General features: G+C 28.0%; 4 protein-coding genes across 25 annotated transcripts in view; 2 read left to right on the top strand and 2 right to left on the bottom strand.

Annotated features, from left to right (window-relative positions):
• The first annotated feature begins 3 nt into the window (after window positions 1–3).
• LOC726212 (25S rRNA (cytosine-C(5))-methyltransferase nop2) lies at window positions 4–2937 on the top strand. The gene is made up of 7 exons (XM_016913756.2): window positions 4–318; window positions 438–577; window positions 699–1405; window positions 1469–1636; window positions 1733–1928; window positions 2000–2368; window positions 2461–2937. Exons 1-7 carry the CDS (start codon window positions 219–221, stop codon window positions 2920–2922), a joined length of 2142 nt encoding a protein of 713 aa, XP_016769245.2. The 5' UTR covers window positions 4–218; the 3' UTR covers window positions 2923–2937.
• Window positions 2938–4013: 1076 nt separating this feature from the next.
• Window positions 4014–6133, top strand: LOC413976 (derlin-2). Its single transcript, XM_397412.7, has 6 exons — window positions 4014–4292; window positions 4380–4445; window positions 4548–4715; window positions 4842–4964; window positions 5038–5201; window positions 5287–6133. The coding sequence occupies exons 1-6, from the start codon at window positions 4200–4202 to the stop codon at window positions 5387–5389; spliced, it is 717 nt and encodes a 238-aa protein (XP_397412.2). The 5' UTR covers window positions 4014–4199; the 3' UTR covers window positions 5390–6133.
• Window positions 6134–7450: 1317 nt separating this feature from the next.
• LOC551694 (protein phosphatase PTC7 homolog) lies at window positions 7451–9755 on the bottom strand. The gene is made up of 5 exons (XM_624082.5): window positions 9202–9755; window positions 8786–8965; window positions 8463–8661; window positions 8118–8374; window positions 7451–7643 (listed from the first exon to the last, which is right to left on the bottom strand). The coding sequence occupies exons 1-5, from the start codon at window positions 9425–9427 to the stop codon at window positions 7594–7596; spliced, it is 912 nt and encodes a 303-aa protein (XP_624085.1). The 5' UTR covers window positions 9428–9755; the 3' UTR covers window positions 7451–7593.
• A 996-nt stretch (window positions 9756–10751) lies between these two features.
• The window catches only part of LOC551663 (disintegrin and metalloproteinase domain-containing protein 11), an 82366-nt gene continuing 75871 nt past the window's right edge, over window positions 10752–17246 (bottom strand). For 15 of the 22 annotated variants that reach the window (XM_016913605.2, XM_016913610.2, XM_016913613.2 and 12 more), the window contains 4 exons: window positions 17100–17245; window positions 15804–16248; window positions 13953–14141; window positions 10752–11605 (listed from right to left, as the gene is read on the bottom strand). In XM_016913605.2, coding sequence (XP_016769094.2) covers window positions 10975–11605; window positions 13953–14141; window positions 15804–16248; window positions 17100–17245 — 1411 coding nt within the window. In that variant the 3' untranslated portion in view covers window positions 10752–10974. Of the gene's footprint in view, window positions 11606–13952; window positions 14142–14248; window positions 14493–15803; window positions 16249–17099; window position 17246 lie in introns of those variants that run through there. The other 7 variants (XM_016913609.2, XM_006564659.3, XM_016913608.2 and 4 more) reach the window with 6 other exon arrangements.

Raw genomic sequence — 17246 nt, 5'->3', positions numbered from 1 at the left:
ATTAGGTTATAACTCACGTGTTCATTTTGAAACAATTTGATGCACTTTTTAATTTGTAATTACAATTTTTTTTATTTAAATGTAATAATGTTGTATCAAAAAATATAAAAATTAATGATTTATATTCATTTTATGATATAAATTTTATATTTAGCTTAATAAAGTTAATAAAAACATTAATTTTTTTTATTAACAATTGTTGTATAAAATATATTAAAATGGGACGAAAAGCAAAATTTGATGAAACAAATGTTTCAAGTGGTCGTGGAAGAAAAGCAAAAAAGCAAGGAGATCCAACATTTCCAAAAGGAGTATTAGGTATGGAAAATTATAAATTTATTAGTTTATATTAGTTAGTTACAAATGCATTTATTATTCTATCTAAAAATAAAAAAAAAAAAGATAGAAAATATATTATACAATTATTATATCTTTAGTGAAAGAAGAAAAAAAATTAAGTCATAGACAAAAACAACGTGCAAGAAAAAGATTATTAAAGAAACAAAATATAAAAGAAAAATTAAAGGAATTACAAAAAAAGAAAAATGAAAAACTAAAAAATATTATTGATGAAAATGTAAGTTTTTTTCTTTTTTAGTATTTAAGCATTTTATACAATATAATATTTCTATAATAATATAATATTTATATAATATTATTAAACTTATTATATATATTTTTATTATATTTTTTATTAGAATATCAAAAATAATACACAACAATTAATAAAAATAAAAGAAAAAAAATCTTTTAAAGATAAAGTGTTTACAAATGGCAATTCAAATGATAAAGATGATCAAATGCAATTTAATGATGAAAACATAAAGCAATTAGAAATAAAAAAAAAGAAATCTCTTAAAAAAGAACTACTTATAAATGGTAATTCAAATAAAGAAGATAATCAAATGCAGTTTGATAATGATAATATAAAACAATTAAGAAAAACAAAGAAAAAAAAATCTCTTAAGAAAAAACTACTTAGAAATGACAATTTAAATGATGAAGATGATCAAATGCAGTTTGACCATGATAACATAAAACAATTAAAGAAAATTAAAAAAAAAAAATCTTTTAAAAAAGAAATGTTTACAAATGGTAATTCAAATAATGAAGATGATCAAGTACAATTTGATAATGATAATATATCTAATAATGAAGAAATATTGAAAAATAAACATAAATCTACAAAAAAAAAATTACTTGATAGTGATATAGAAGATGAATATGATGCTATTGAAAATTATAAAGAAGAAGATGATGATAGTGATCAAAATGAAGAAGAAGATATTGATAGTTATAATGATGATGATGATGATGATGATGATGATGATAATGATGATAATGATGATTTACTTCCTATTGAGAAGGCAAATAAAAAATTAAAAAAGAAACAAGAAAAAGAACAGTGAGTATTTAAAATTTTTTAAATATCTAATATTTAAAATTTAATTTATTTTCTTTTTAATAGAAAATTGGCAGAACAGGAGATGTATGATATGACCTTACAACAATGTGTCTTTACTTTTCCTTCTGAAGAAGAACTTGCAGATATAACTAATCTAAAAGATGTGCAACAACGTATAAAAGATATTGTTATGATATTATCTGATTTTAAAAGATTACGTGATATAAACAGGTATATCTGTAATAGAATTGAAAAATTTTATGAAAATTTTGTTTTATAAAAAAATTTTAAAAAATTTTAAATATATTTTTCATTTTTCTTTTTAAGATCACGTTCTGAATATATGAATCTTCTTAGACGAGATTTATGTACATACTACAGTTATAACAATTTCTTAATGGAGAAATTGATGCAAATATTTTCATTGGATGAATTATTAGAATTTTTGGAAGCAAGTGAAGTTCAAAGGCCTATGACGATACGAACAAATATATTGAAAACGCGTCGTCGTGATTTAGCCGAAGTATTTATTTAATAAAATATGTAATAAATATTTTAAGTATTTTTTAATCTATTACAATATTAAAATTTCAGGCTTTGATTAATAGAGGAGTCAATTTAGATCCCATTGGTAAATGGACAAAAGTCGGATTAGTAGTTTATTCATCGCAAGTTCCCATGGGTGCAACACCAGAATACCTAGCAGGACATTATATTCTTCAAGGTGCATCTAGTTTTCTGCCTGTTATGGCTTTAGATCCTAAAGAAAATGAAAAAATCCTTGATATGTGTGCTGCACCAGGAGGAAAATCATCACACATAGCAGCACTTATGAAGAATACAGGTGTACTTTTTTCAAATGATGTAAACGAAGAAAGAATAAAAGCAGTTGTTGGCAATTTTCACAGACTTGGTATTACAAATTCTGTAGTTTGCACTTATGATGGACGAAAGTTACCATCAGTAAGCACCAATTATACATAAATTAATAACTATTAATAACTCATATATTAGAAATATATGATAGCATATTGATTAAAATATATAATTTTCAGGTAATTAAAAATTTTGATAGAGTATTATTGGATGCACCTTGTACTGGCACTGGTGTTGTTTCAAAAGATCCAAGTGTTAAAACAAATAAAGACGAAATAGATATACAACGTTGTTGTACATTACAAAGGGAATTACTTTTAGCAGCTATAGATTGTGCTAATGCACGTTCGGAATCTGGTGGAATTATTGTTTATTCAACATGTTCAATTCTTCCAGAAGAAAACGAATGGATTATCGATTATGCACTTAAAAAACGTGATGTTAAATTAATATCAACTGGATTAGAATTTGGTGCTGAAGGCTTTACAAGTTATAGACAGTTTAGATTTCATCCTTCGTTAAAATTAACTAAACGATTTTATCCTCATACACATAATATGGATGGATTTTTTGTAGCAAAATTAAAAAAATTCTCCAATATTGTTCACAAAAATAAAAATGAAGATGAATTTCTTGATTAATAATAATAGATTATTATTGTACAAATAATAATTATTTTTATAATAGTTGTAATAAAAGAATGTTTATTTAAACAATATATATTGTTTAAAAATATATAATTTATATATAAAATCGATTTTATATTAAAATTTATATATAAATTACTTCTATGATTAAATTATATCTTTTAAATTATATTGTTTATACATTGTTATATATATGTTTATATTCAATAAAAAAATACTTAAATATCATAAAATAATAATTGAATATTCATATGTGATAAAGATATGAGACTTTTTCGTTATAGAAAGAAATATAATATTTAGAAACATAAAGTACAATTTATAAAATATGTATTTTAAAAATTTTTAAAAATTTATATAAATCATAATAAAATTGATATATAATTATGCAGTGTTTCATGCAATTGATTTAAATTATAACCTTCAAATATATAAAAATATGGAAAAAAATATTTAATACAATTAAATATTTTAGCATGTATGTGTGCTGCTAAAAGTAAAAGATAGAAATATTTTAAAGATTTGATTTTTTTTATTTTCTTAAATCTTTAATTCTAAAAAAATTAAAAATCAGCATTAGAAATTAAGAATTTAGATTTTTCAATATTATAATTTGATAATTGGTTTTACTTGTTCAAATTCAACTTTAGATAGTGCTTCTATTCTTAAAATGTAATTTTAGAAATTTTTTTTTTTTGTTTACTTTAAAGATTTATAGAGGGCAGTGTTTTGTTTAAATATATTTTTTATTTCATTCATAAATAAATAATAAAAAGTTATAATGTAATAAATATTAAAGTATATATTTACGAATAAATTTTTAAGAAGTGTCACGTGATTAAAAAATTATTGTATAATTAAATTATATAAATTAAAAATGTAAAAATCTTATATTTATGAAATTTTTTACTATTAATAATAAAAATATATAATAAATATAAATATCTATCTTTTCAATTTTTTTGAAATTTAATAATTAATTTTTATATTTAAAATTAAATATAATATAATTGTTACATTTTCGCGAATGCGAAAAGGCCACGAAATCACTATCGATAAGTATATAAAATCGAGATTCATGTTATTCGATTATAACTAATTTCACGTATTACGTGTACGAAACTGAACATAACAAATTTGTCGTGATGTGGGTAATCATTAAATTTAGATAACGCATAGTAATGAACAACATGTGATGATAGATTATAAAGGTGGAGAGTCTAGAAAAAAAATTGGTCTTTAGGTGTACAGAAGATCGTAATAATACACCAATGGCCTATCAAACTTTCCGGCAAGAGTACATGCAAATACCTGTGGTGACACGAGCTTATACAACAGCTTGTGTCATCACGACTCTTGCTGTGGTTTGTAAAATATTTCTCTTATAATTTTTTATTTATATATGTAGGATTTTGAAAATTTAACTATTAAATTTTATTTTTCTATTTTAGCAACTAGATTTGGTATCTCCATTTCGGTTGTATTTTAATCCCACATTAATCATTGAACAGTATCAGGTAAACAAAAATCAATCTAAATTGTTAATTGTTTAGACATTTAGACGTTTAGTCTTATCTTTTTAGATTATTTATAATAATAATGTAAATATTTTTTTTCAGTTATGGAGATTAATCACTACATTTTTATTTCTTGGAAATATGGGTTTCAATTTTCTTTTCAATATGATCTTTACTTATCGATATTGTCGAATGTTAGAGGAAGGATCATTTCGTAGAAGAACAGCTGATTTTGTAATGATGTTCATTTTTGGAGGTATATGTATGATTGTATCCTTTTAATGTTTTATTAGTTTTTTTAAAACAAGTTTTTTTCTCCAAATAAATATAAAATAAATGTATATATAAAATATGAAGTAAATATATATATATATAATTTTCCTAAGCATATTATAGACATTTGCATTTTTTGTTAATTTGTTATTTTTGGGCCATGCACTTACAATTATGTTGGTTTATGTTTGGTCCCGAAGAAATCCATTTGTTAGATTAAACTTTTTTGGACTTTTAAATTTTCAAGTAAGTTTCTAACTTTTTCTCTTTAAACTCTCTTGGAAAAAATAAATTATTTTTAAATATATTTTATTAATAGGCACCATATTTACCATGGGTGCTCCTTGGGTTTTCTGTACTTCTTGGTAATACAATTTGGGTAGATTTAGTTGGGATGGCTGTGGGACACATGTATTATTTTGCAGAAGATGTATTTCCACGTTTACGAGGAGGTTTTCGTGTTCTTAAAACTCCACAAATATTGTAAGTTAATGGAGCAAAATAATTTTAAATTTATATGTTGTAATAATTATATATGCAATAATTATGATTTATTATTTGTTTACAGAAAAACTTTATTTGACGCACATCCAGAAGATCCAGATTATACTCCACCTCCTGAAGATCGTCCTGGTGGATTTAATTGGGGTCAAGAAGCCAATATGCAATGATTCTAAAATCAAGGTTCTGCTTCCAAATCATCTCTTACCAATTGGCATATCAAGTAAACTTTTATATTGCTATATATGCAACATTGTTCCTTGATTTTTCAAATTACTAACAAAAAAAACTAAATATTTGCAGCCTTGATATTATGTAAAATGTAATGAGAAACTTATAACAAAGATAAGATTTCTAATTTTTTACAGGGGTTACAATTTTTCAGAGAAAAATTTCTGTATTAAATGTAATAGTTGTATCTATTTCAAAATATATTATGCAAATAATACATATTAATGAAAACAGTATTTCTCAGATAATCGACTATTGTGATACATTTATAATGCTCACGATTTTCCGAGAATACGAAAGAGTTTCATATTCATAACACATTTATTAAAAATGAAATATTTTAAAATATATTCTTCTATTTATTAAAATAGATTGTAACAAATATATTATAATTTTCAAAATAACTATATAGTACAAAATTAAAAATATCTTTAAAATAAAATTATATTTCTTATTTATAAGTCATAATCTATGTTTTCTTTTATAATTCATTCTTCAGTAAATATTTTATTTGTCATGAGATTTGTTAAAATACTGTTTTCACAATTATATTGTAAACAATATAAATTTTTACTACAATCTTGTGCCTGATACAATGTAAAATTTTAACTAAACATAGAAAATTACAATTTCTATATCTTTGCTGCGTAATATTTGGTTAAACAAAAAAAAAAAAAAAAAACTCATATAATAAAATATATAATACTATTTTTACTGTTTGCAGAAGCATAAAATTGAAACCCCTGATTCTAAAAGATTCTATTGTAAAAATCTTACATAATCGTATGATGTAAATACTTTTATTTATTATCCTATTATAAATAATCCCTGATCTTTTTTAATTATATAATAATACATTTTATACCATTTCTATTAAAGAATATATTATATTGTAAATAATAGGATACATCACAGTTTTTTTTAAGGGCATTTTAAAAATAATGTTACAAGATATACAGTGTTATATAATTTCATAATCATAATCAGAGAAGATTTAAACATGAAACGGTATTTTTTTTCTTTATGAATATGAATGAAAAAGATATTAATAAATTATAAAATATTAGACTACATAGTTTGTAGATGAATGTATTTTTTTTTTTTTTTTTATAGTAAAATAATTATTATTAATTGCTTAGTTTGATATGTCATGTTATATGTTACACTGTGATGTATTCATATTATCTATCAAATGATTGCATTCTAATATAAAACAAATTTGTCAAATTTATTGTGACAAATTATACATCGGCAAAAAGCCAAAGTGTTATAAAGAATTTCCACTTGAACGATTATGTATGACTTACTAGATACTAGTTAAAAACTGTGAGAGATTTTTGAGTGTAATTTGCATCTTTTTGGAAAATCGGCACGATATATATTGATAAAATTGATGTCATTCTTTGTAAAATATAACTTATATAAGTTTTTGGTAATAGTTTTCATATATTCCAAAAAAAAACCGCAGTTAATACACTGAAAACTAACAATTTTAACTGCAAGAATTCAGGCAATGAAAGCCTTGGAAATTTAACTAGATAATAGCTCTTTTGTAAATATTAGGTAAAAATGTTATTTATATGACCATTACGATTAAATAAAATGGTTCAATTTAGTTTGAAATATTATTATTATATAAATTAGTCTTTATATAGTGGTTTACAAGTGGTTGAATGCATTTAATTTTAATTAAACTTTGAATACATTTATTTTTACATGATTCATTTGAAATTTATTATAATTTTTTGAATATTTTTAATCCTACAAAATAATAACTAGTTTTTATTTATGATACATTACAGCGTTTCATTATTATGTGCCATATGTATTATTATTATCAGTAAAAAATTACAAAATTTTTGTAATTATTTGTTTATATATATTTAAACAAATCTGTATATTTATATACAAATTTTTACTAGTCAAAAAAAAATTTAATTATTAATATTTTTTTTAAAGCAACTTTCTTTTATGGTGGATATAGAAAAGACTAACTGAAATGGAAGGTGATTTACAAAACCATTTATTTAGATTTAAATAATAAATGATTATCATAACGGGATATAATGATGTATAACTAGTTACATATACGCAATGACATGGACTATAATACAATGATCAAGACTCTATTGTACATACTTTATTATATTGCCACCGTTGCTAAAAGCACTGTAATGTCATCTGGTTTACCACCTAAAAAATATAAGAGACATTGTGTATATAGACACTAATCTTTGAATTAGTCTCGATTATTTTAAAATAAACAACAGAAGTATTTTTGTTTAAAAAATTACTGAAATAAGATTAAATAAGATTTGTTTCATTATAGATTTATTTCAATTGAGAGATAATTACTTGTTTGTTTAGAAAAATTAGGAAGAAAAAAAAAAGGGAAAGGAAAAACAACATATTTGTACAAATTTTTTATTCTAGATATAAGAATTAGAAATTAGTTAAAGAAAGAATATAGAAGAAAAGTTACTTTACTATAAAATTATTACCAAAGTAAAAGAGATACATACATACATAAGATATAAAAAATTGTGAAATGTATCATATGAATAAATTGATTATATTTTTTATTAAAATTTATGTATACCATAAATATATACTTAATATTAATTCTGAAATAATTCTATATAATAGTTAAAGAACATAATTACATACCTATAGTATCAATTCCATTTTCTCTAGCACTTTGAGCAAATGGAGACATAAATGCGCCATCAAAAGCTAAACTACGAGCCATCCAAGCTATCGAATTGGCAACTCCTTGTATCTTAGTAGGATCTCTTTCTCCTTGAACTTTACGCATTTCAGTGATAAGTAATTGATCAGGCACATTATCAAATACCCCATCTGTTGCTAAAAGAATTACATCACCATCTTCAACTCCAAAACTTGAAGTATCTGCAGATTCTGGACTAGATATAAAACACATAATATAAAGGTACATTAAGAAAATACTGTATTAAATATAAATTTGCAATATATTTTTATATAGTATAATACCTGTCACTAAGCACCAGACCAGAATGTCCTGGAGGTGGAAGAGACAATTGAAATGGAGTATTAAAGTAGTGTTGTTGTTCGGAAGAACGATGAACTACTTCTCCTTTTCTTACAACTACAAAACCACTATCACCTATATTAGCTGCATAAATGCTACTTGTCTCTTTATTGAGAACTATGACACATGCAGTACTGCTACCTGGAATATTATTATACAACTGCATTAATGAATTTTTATTTTATTTTTTTCTTTTTAAATATAAAATTTGTGTAAAATGTTAGAAAAGATAATAAAATATAAGTTATATAAATACAGTTAATACCTAATATGGGTTGTTTATTTTCTAATAATTCATAGTAACTACGTGCTAATAAACCAGCTGGTTCAGAAGGTGTGAACCTGCCCATAGAGACCAGTCTTTCACAAGTTCTCATTAAGAAACTAGAAAATTCTCCTGGATCGATTCCGTAATGCCTCCATCCACCTACACCATCTGCTACACCTAAAAGATCCAAAGAACTGTCAAACTCTTAGAATTATCAAATACTAGACTTATTTGAATATATATATATATTATTATTAATTAATAATATAAAAAGATTTCTAATAAGAAATTGTCATTGATGAAATAAAAATGTATAATGTAAAATTTATACGAATTTCACAAAATCAGTTATATGTAAATATAACAATGATGAACTTGATTATTTCTTCATAGTTTCAACAAATAAATATTACCTATTACTTCGACAGTTTTGAATTTGGCACTAAACCATGCATCATCACCGAATTGTCCCTTACGTATACGTCCTCGTGCAAAATCTTTTGGAAAACCACACACAGCCGAAATGAAAGATGCTTCGCGACGTTTATTCACATTAGGATCGGCGCATGCTGTATAATTTGATATGCCATTCCATATCGCCCGAGACAGCAATCTCCCGGTCCAATAAATGGACTGCATCGTACGGTGAGGCTCAAACTTTTGTGACGCACATCTTTAATAACTAAACGACGAATCTGCATGAATCGTGCAGTCAATTCACAAACGTATCGGTGGCATGTTTTGTTGTTTTCGTTGGAAGTGCATATAACATCGATCAAATTTATCAACTATTCCCTTTATTGCACTGAGTATCGACCACACTGTTCTCGAATTCCAATCTATGCTTAAAGAAACAAAGATCGGTAACCACGATTCCAACTGAAACTATCCTCTGCTACCATGTAATCCGAGAAAGTATCTACTAGTGCTACTAACTAATCAAGTTGAACACCGTTAATATTGCACCTACATAACTATATACATATCTTGCATCTGACTGACTTCAGATTTATTGGAGGAGAGGGCTTTCATTATTAAAGAATTTATTTTTGTCATTAAAAATTATTAATGAATAAAAGTATAATAAAAACTATTAATAATTTTTAAAAATTATATATAAAACAATAAAGCTCTAATAAATAATATATTTATAAATAAGATAATAAGAATGTAATTTTCATTTCTGCTCCGTTGGCATCATATTTAAGGATTGAATTAAAAATATGTTATTATTATTATTATTTTTATTAATGAAAGTAATTTTGTTAACATTACATAAATTAATATAAAATTTAAAACTTATATCATAATCGATATATAGAGAAATCGAATTATAGAAAAGACCTTGAAGTTGGTTACTTAAATCGAAGAACATCATCTGCGATTCTCGAATGGATATATCGAAGATTTGAAAGTTTTATATATGGAGTCAGCATGTTCGAATAGTGCTTAACAAAAGTGAAATTTCTGGAAAATTTTGTTTGAATTAAAATTTTGATTGTAAAAATCTGCAGTTTCATAATTTGTAATAAGAAAATCGTAAATAAGAATGATGGAACAATAATCGATGAGTATCTATTTATTTTTTACTTTTATGTAAATTATATATTTTTGAAGGAATTTGGATTCTTTTAATTCTAAAAAAAAAATAAAATAGGAATGAAGATATACATTGTTTTATACATCTTATACTTTTTTATACATATAAATATTTTTACTAAATAAAATAATAAAATTTGAGATAAAAGAAGAAAGATTTGTCAATTTATCGAAAATAAATTTCAATTTACAATAGATACGTTTGATATTAGATATATTAAATTCTGAACGTAGTATGCATTCTTTTCGAATAATTTTCATATTTTTTCAGATAATACGCAAAATAAGAAACCAACATTTCAAATAATTGAAATAAAAATTGTTCAAAATTTTAGGAAGGAGGATATATTGAATAATAGCAACATTCTTTCTTCGAGTAAATCGCTTTACTAATGTTTATTAATAAACATTTCATATAGATTATTTTAATTCATATAATTTAATACCTGTTTGACGTTGTTTTTGTTGTTGTTGATGTTGCGATCAATAGTTTATCGTTATTTACACTATTCAGTATAAAATGCGAGTTCAAGATTAAATCACACCACTATGTTTTATGGACACTATCTGTCATCGATTAATAATTATCAATGCTTGTACTCAGGAAAATGCGAAGGGGGCAGTAGGGCAGTATTTTCGTTATCACTAGTGTTGTTGGTATTTAATTCTTTAGGGGAACCATTATTTATGTTACAATCTAGACTAAAATTATCGTCTAGTGGGCATTTGTTAATATTAGGCAAGTGATTAACATCGATTCCACGAACGTCGGGGAGCTTTTGTTGTTGGTGGGATTGAGCATTTTCAGTCTCGTCGTTTTCGAGACCGTTATCAGTGTAGGGTGGGGATGGATAATAGCCGCGCTGCTGTATTGGCAGTTGTTCCACCGGCAGTTGGTGTTGTTGTTGTTGCTGCTGCTGCTGCTGCTGCTGCTGTTGTTGTTGTTGTTGACGTTGATGTTGCTGTTGCGACGACGGCTGCGGCTGCTGCTGCTGCTGAGGCTGCGACTGCTGCGCGTGATGGTGGCAATGATGCTGCTGCTGCGGTTGTTGACGATGTTCTCGTTGAGAATGATGCAATTGCAGCAACTGCACCGTGCTACCAGTCATTGCAGGTGGCGGCGGTGGCGGCGGCGGCGGCGGCTGCTGTGGTGGCCGGTGTTGCACTCCGTCCTCACTAGTCCGTCGGGCTAGTTGTTGAGCTTGAATAAATGCATCACTAGAAAATAACAAGATTACACGAGCCCATTGGATCTATTCCACGACCACTAATGCTGCAAACACACGCCGCGGTACGCGCTGGTTACACCTTTCGATAAGCTCCTAATTGTCAATTCTCCTTCCCCATCCTTACACTTACCTTTTTTTTTTTTTGTTTTTTATACACGCTTTTCTATGTAAATCTATAGGTTGGACCACGTGACATGTCCACTTCAGTTATTTTCGATATTAGTGAAATCTTTTTTTTATCACAGATAATATCTATCAATTTTTACAATGTAATCTGAAGTACTTATAATTCTATTTTTTCTTTGTTCTTTTTTTTTAAATTGTTAAGATAATAATACTTTCAGTATTATTTTTATTCGAATTTTATAATTTTATTTTTTCTATGTTTTTTTTGAAAATTATTAAAATTATTTTTAACTTATTTGTATCAGAATTTGTCTTGATAAATATTTTTTTTTTTCAAAAAACAAATAAAAAATCGTAAGTATATAGAAAAAAAAAATTCAAAAAAAAAAATTATTTTGAGATCTTTCGAAAATTGCATTCTTTATGACAAAAGAAAGTTTTAAATAATAACGAAAATAATATAGATTATGTCCAGGTAACCAACCCTGTATATGGAACCGAGCAACCTATGCACGCGTTTTTATCAATTAAAATTAATCATCAAGTACATATTATTTTTTTAGAAAGAATAACGCGTGCATATAAGCACCCATGTGTTACGTATACAGAAAGCTTTTTAACCATTGCGCACGTGCGAAGCCTTGCAATTGCGGCCTACGAACGATATTGAAAGAACAACATATGTATATTACAATTTTGTTCTTTTATCGTACGATTAAAGCGATGATTAATAAGAAAAGAATTCAGATAAGGATAAGTGCGGAATTCTAGCACTTTTTAAATTACAAGTTTCAAGTATAATAACATATATATATATATTTTGCTTAGAAATTCATATCGAAAAAAGAAAAGAATTGTTTGTTAGAGATCGAGAAGTTTCAGTTTCATCGCGTAACTCGCAAGTTTCCACTATCGCTTTTGCCATGGATATATGCTATAAATGCTTACAAAGTTTCTGGCCATTCTGAGCTTAGAAAGAGAAATAACACCGCATCTTGTATGTAGATGGCAGCACATTCATAGCGCATTGCACAAGCAACTAAAACAGTAAAATTAGCATGCGAAAGTTGGTGTGTAGAATTTTGTCAAAACGTTTCCTCTTTTTTTGTCTTCTGTGGAAACTCGAAGCAATGACGCTATACGATTTTTATAAAATTGACAATATCGATTTAGAATTGTACCATCGATTCGTAATTCTGCAATTTAACGAATTCTTTCAATTTTGACTGTTTGACAATTTAATTTTTTGAAACTTACAAAATCATTCGAGGGTGCTTGAAAAAGTATCATATTCAATATAAAATAAATTTATAAATTTTTAGCGCAAATTACGTTTTATTCGTTTTTAAAATAATAATTTAAAATAAAATAAAATAAAATAAAATAAAATAAAAATTTGTTTCAAATCACAGGCAAATAGTCAAAATTGAATTGTTTACGATCGTGGTTATTCGAAGATTCGGTTGAAAACGGACTTGCAAAATCTTATTGTGATGTGAAAGACCGATTATGCCGAGTCTATTTATATTCCGTTTCGACTTTCAGACATGTATATTTCGACATTTGGGATAATATGGATGGATAAATGTTTCGAAACGATTTCAATCGATTAAATAAACCCATCGAGTATACCCGTCGAGTAATTTACTCCTAAAGCGTACTATCGTTCGGGCATGCACCAATCCTTATCTGAATCCGCGTTCATTATAGTGATGGGAATTATACGATCACTATCTATATTACATGTATACATGTATTACATGTATAGGGGATATGCTCTCTATTTATATATATATAGTAAATACTTGGAAGAAAACCTTGGAAATTTCGATTCCCAACACTAATCGCGGAACGCGATATTGCAGTGTTTTTCAACCTTTTCCGAGTCAACGATCCCCTTTTGTACAAATAACTCACTCCTCCCTTTAGGATAAAAAAAAATTTTGAATGATCGAGCGGTACGTTGATTTGATTATTTTTAAATGTGAAATATCAAATTAAAAATTAAATAAATTAAACATGATGTTACAGTGCAGCGCTTGAGAAAACAGTTCAACCGAAGGGGATCGCGACCCATGCGGGTTGGGAACCACTGGCGTAGAGGAAACTCTCTCGTAGGATTGCGAGGGATATATTTGCACAGTAGTCTTCGTACCGAACGTCAAATCTACCAAGCCCGTTTTTGTTCGTATTGAAAGAATCTGCGATACCTTTCACTATCGGGCGTTTCACCCCTAGTATTTGAGCCTCTGTCAGGGTCGGCAGTTGCATAGATACCCTCCTCCTTGTACATTTGATGGGAGTGTTGAGTGTGCTGATGGGTCCCGTAAGGACTTCGAGACGATGGTTGACAATATCTACCGTAGGTATCGTCACGGCCGCGGCTACATCTTCTGCTTCTACGTAGGAAATCGAATCAGTTCCTTAACAAGTGTTAAATATTTCTTTTCTTTTCTTTCTTTCTTTCTTTCTTTCTTTTTTTTTTTTATCGTGGACTCACGTGTTCTTTTTTTTTTTTTCCCCTGTTTCCATCCGCGTAGATTAGATTATTTATTTACGAACGAGAACGAATCGAGAAAACGAATATCCCAAATAATGTAGTAAATCTCGAGATGGACACGGTATAAACAGACTCTGCATGTGAAACTTATATGGAAGATGCAAGTCAACTCGCCTAGACTTTTCTTTCTTTCTTTCTTTCTTTCTTTTTTTTTTCTTTTTACCAATTATCCATGTGATCGCGCGTTCGCCTGTAACGTATATAATTCTACGCTAATTCTACTGTATTCATACACGTATATTACGATATCTGTTAGCTGTAATATATGTATATATATATATATATATGCGCAAAGTTAGGAAGCGAAAGATACAAAGATGTGGGGTAAATAATTTATAAATGCATGTCCATAATTGAATCAAGATTGTTGAGTCTGAATACTAAAATGAGTTCAAATGAATCATACCTTTTGCACGGTTTCCACAAAGTATTGATTTCTAAGCGTGAAAGAATTATACAAAAAAAAATAAATAAATAAAAAATTTTAATTAATTTTAACGTAATTTCAAACATGTAAATAACAAATTGGACGTGCATTTATGGATCAGCCTGTGTGTGTATTGGCGAGAGAAGAAAAAAGTAAGCAACGACGCACTGATAAGAGTAGTAGTAACAGATGCGATGGTGAGAGAGAGAGAGAGAGAGATAGAGAGTGAGTGTGAGGTGCCAGGCGTGTGAGTTTTGTCCGACTCGGTACGTTGAGAACGAATAAGATAAACAAGAGAAATCGTAGCTCTGTAGATTTATCTTGCAATTGAGTGTGTTGCGTCGCTTTTTAGGGATAACAGCCAATCAGAAAATTTGTTTCTCGACTAATTTGTTCAAATTTAAGGAAAATTAATCAATGCGCATATATAGTCATTCCCGAAAATATATTCGATAATTTATATGAATCGAATTAAAATAACAAACTTTTTTACAAAGTATAACATCCCTTCGAAACCTTAACAAAGATACAGATACTAAAGTAAAATCTTCTTATGATGAATCTATCGACGTTGATGTGCTCTAGTGAATTTTGATGATTTTGAAATACAGAGAACAAGATTTTAAATAATTTTTCTCTATGCACAATCGATAATTGATTTTTGAAACTTTTACAAAAAATACTTGTTACTACTACGTTAAAATTTAAACATTTCAAAAAATAGAATATAAAATGATAGTAACAGTATTTTTTTATTGCGAAAGTTTTAAAAATTAAATATCGATCATCTTTAAATATGATAAAAAATTATTCAAAATTCTTCTATATATATATAACGCATTTAAAAATCATCAAAATTCGCAAGGGATCGATAGATCGATCATTTTTCTAACATAAAAATTTACTGTTTCAGAAATTCACGAAGTACACAAATAATCGAATTTTCGCTTGATCGAGAGAAGCTTTGCCAAAGGACGATAACACGATCGAGAAATGGTAACAAGCGACGCGAACGTCGAAGAATGAACGTGAAGCAATGGCGAAGCTTGTTATTTTTCGCTTATCAGTTCTTACCCTTGGGAAGACTCGCTACAAACGGACGAATCTTTTCTGTAGGGACGATCTGCCTCGCTCTCGGACATCCTCATGTCCTCGGATCCGCTTGGACTTCTGTTGCGCGCCGAGTGCCGTTCCAGCTGTTTGATCAAATCCTCCAGATTTCGTATACGAATCACACCGCACGACGGCACGTATTCCTCGTACTCCTCGTCCGCTTGGTTGTCGATATGCTTTATGATGTCTTTGCGATACGAATCCGTGGGATAACATTCTGGCAGAGGTTCCGTTAACAATTCGGTCAGAGGTTCCGTCAAGGCCTCGTCATCCATTGGAGCGGATGTTGTTCCAGATGTCTCGCGTTGATTCGCGGCCATCCTCAACGCCTCGATAATATGCTCGTGGTAACCGTTCAGTTGATCCAAAGTGCGTTCCACGCTGGCTACCGCCCCTCCTCCCATACCTGGTTTAATTAATCATTGTTCCAATTAACGATCGATATTTTTGCCCTCTTCGTCTAAGATGTATCTGAGGTTAAAAATACGTGTGTAAGTATGGTCGATGCAAGTAGCTCGATTTTTTTCTTTTTTACACGGTGATCCTGAGTGAAGTCGATTTTGTGCTCGATCGATAAATCAGGCTTTCTCGGCGCTTGTCGTTTTGTGAGTCGATAAAAAGTTTTGTATTAGGTGTCGTAATCTAATATTTACGATGGAAAAATTTAGATAGAGAATTTTAGAAATTTTGTATTTTTTTTTTTGATTCTTTTGTTTGTAACGATAGCGAGAAATTTTGGAAGATTTGATAGATACGATTCACATACTCGATCGATAAATTAGCATTTCTCAATTCTTTGTCACTTTCTATGAAAAAATTTTGCAAGATTTGAGATTAAAACCGATTTCGAACGATAGATTGGTTTTTTTATTCCAACATATTAATATTTGTAACGATAGGGCGAAATTTTGGAAGATTTGATAAAAATAATTTTGTGCTCGATCGATAAATCAAGGTTTCTCTTTTTATCACGTGATCGACCGAGTACGAGTTATATTGATACCGCGATTTAAATGTTTGTAACGAAAAAAATTTGATAGATTAAAATCATTATATTACAAATAGACAGAATTATAGGTCGAGATATGCTAATTCAATTTTTTTTACAATTTCGTCGACGAAAAATATTCGGTTGTATTAAATCGACTAGATTCAGAATCCTAGAAATTAAGCGAGAAATTCGAGCTGGTTGCATTCCCCTTTACGAGTGAGTTATTGCCTCACTTATTCGTATAGGTTCATCAACCATTACAATACCATAACCACCGTGTTTCTTTAAAATTCCTTTCTCGGGCAACTTTGTGAGGTTGTTCGGCAAATCGATGAAAGAGACAACCTCGTCCGCTCCTGTATCTCCATCTTCCTCGCTCATACCTGGCCTCTTCACCTGCGACTTATGCTCCC

This window comes from Apis mellifera, linkage group LG8 (assembly GCF_003254395.2).
Source record: "Apis mellifera strain DH4 linkage group LG8, Amel_HAv3.1, whole genome shotgun sequence".
NCBI classification, from domain to species: Eukaryota; Metazoa; Arthropoda; class Insecta; order Hymenoptera; family Apidae; genus Apis; species Apis mellifera.
Note: the sequence above shows the minus strand (reverse complement) of the source record. Positions and strands in the feature narration are given on the sequence as shown.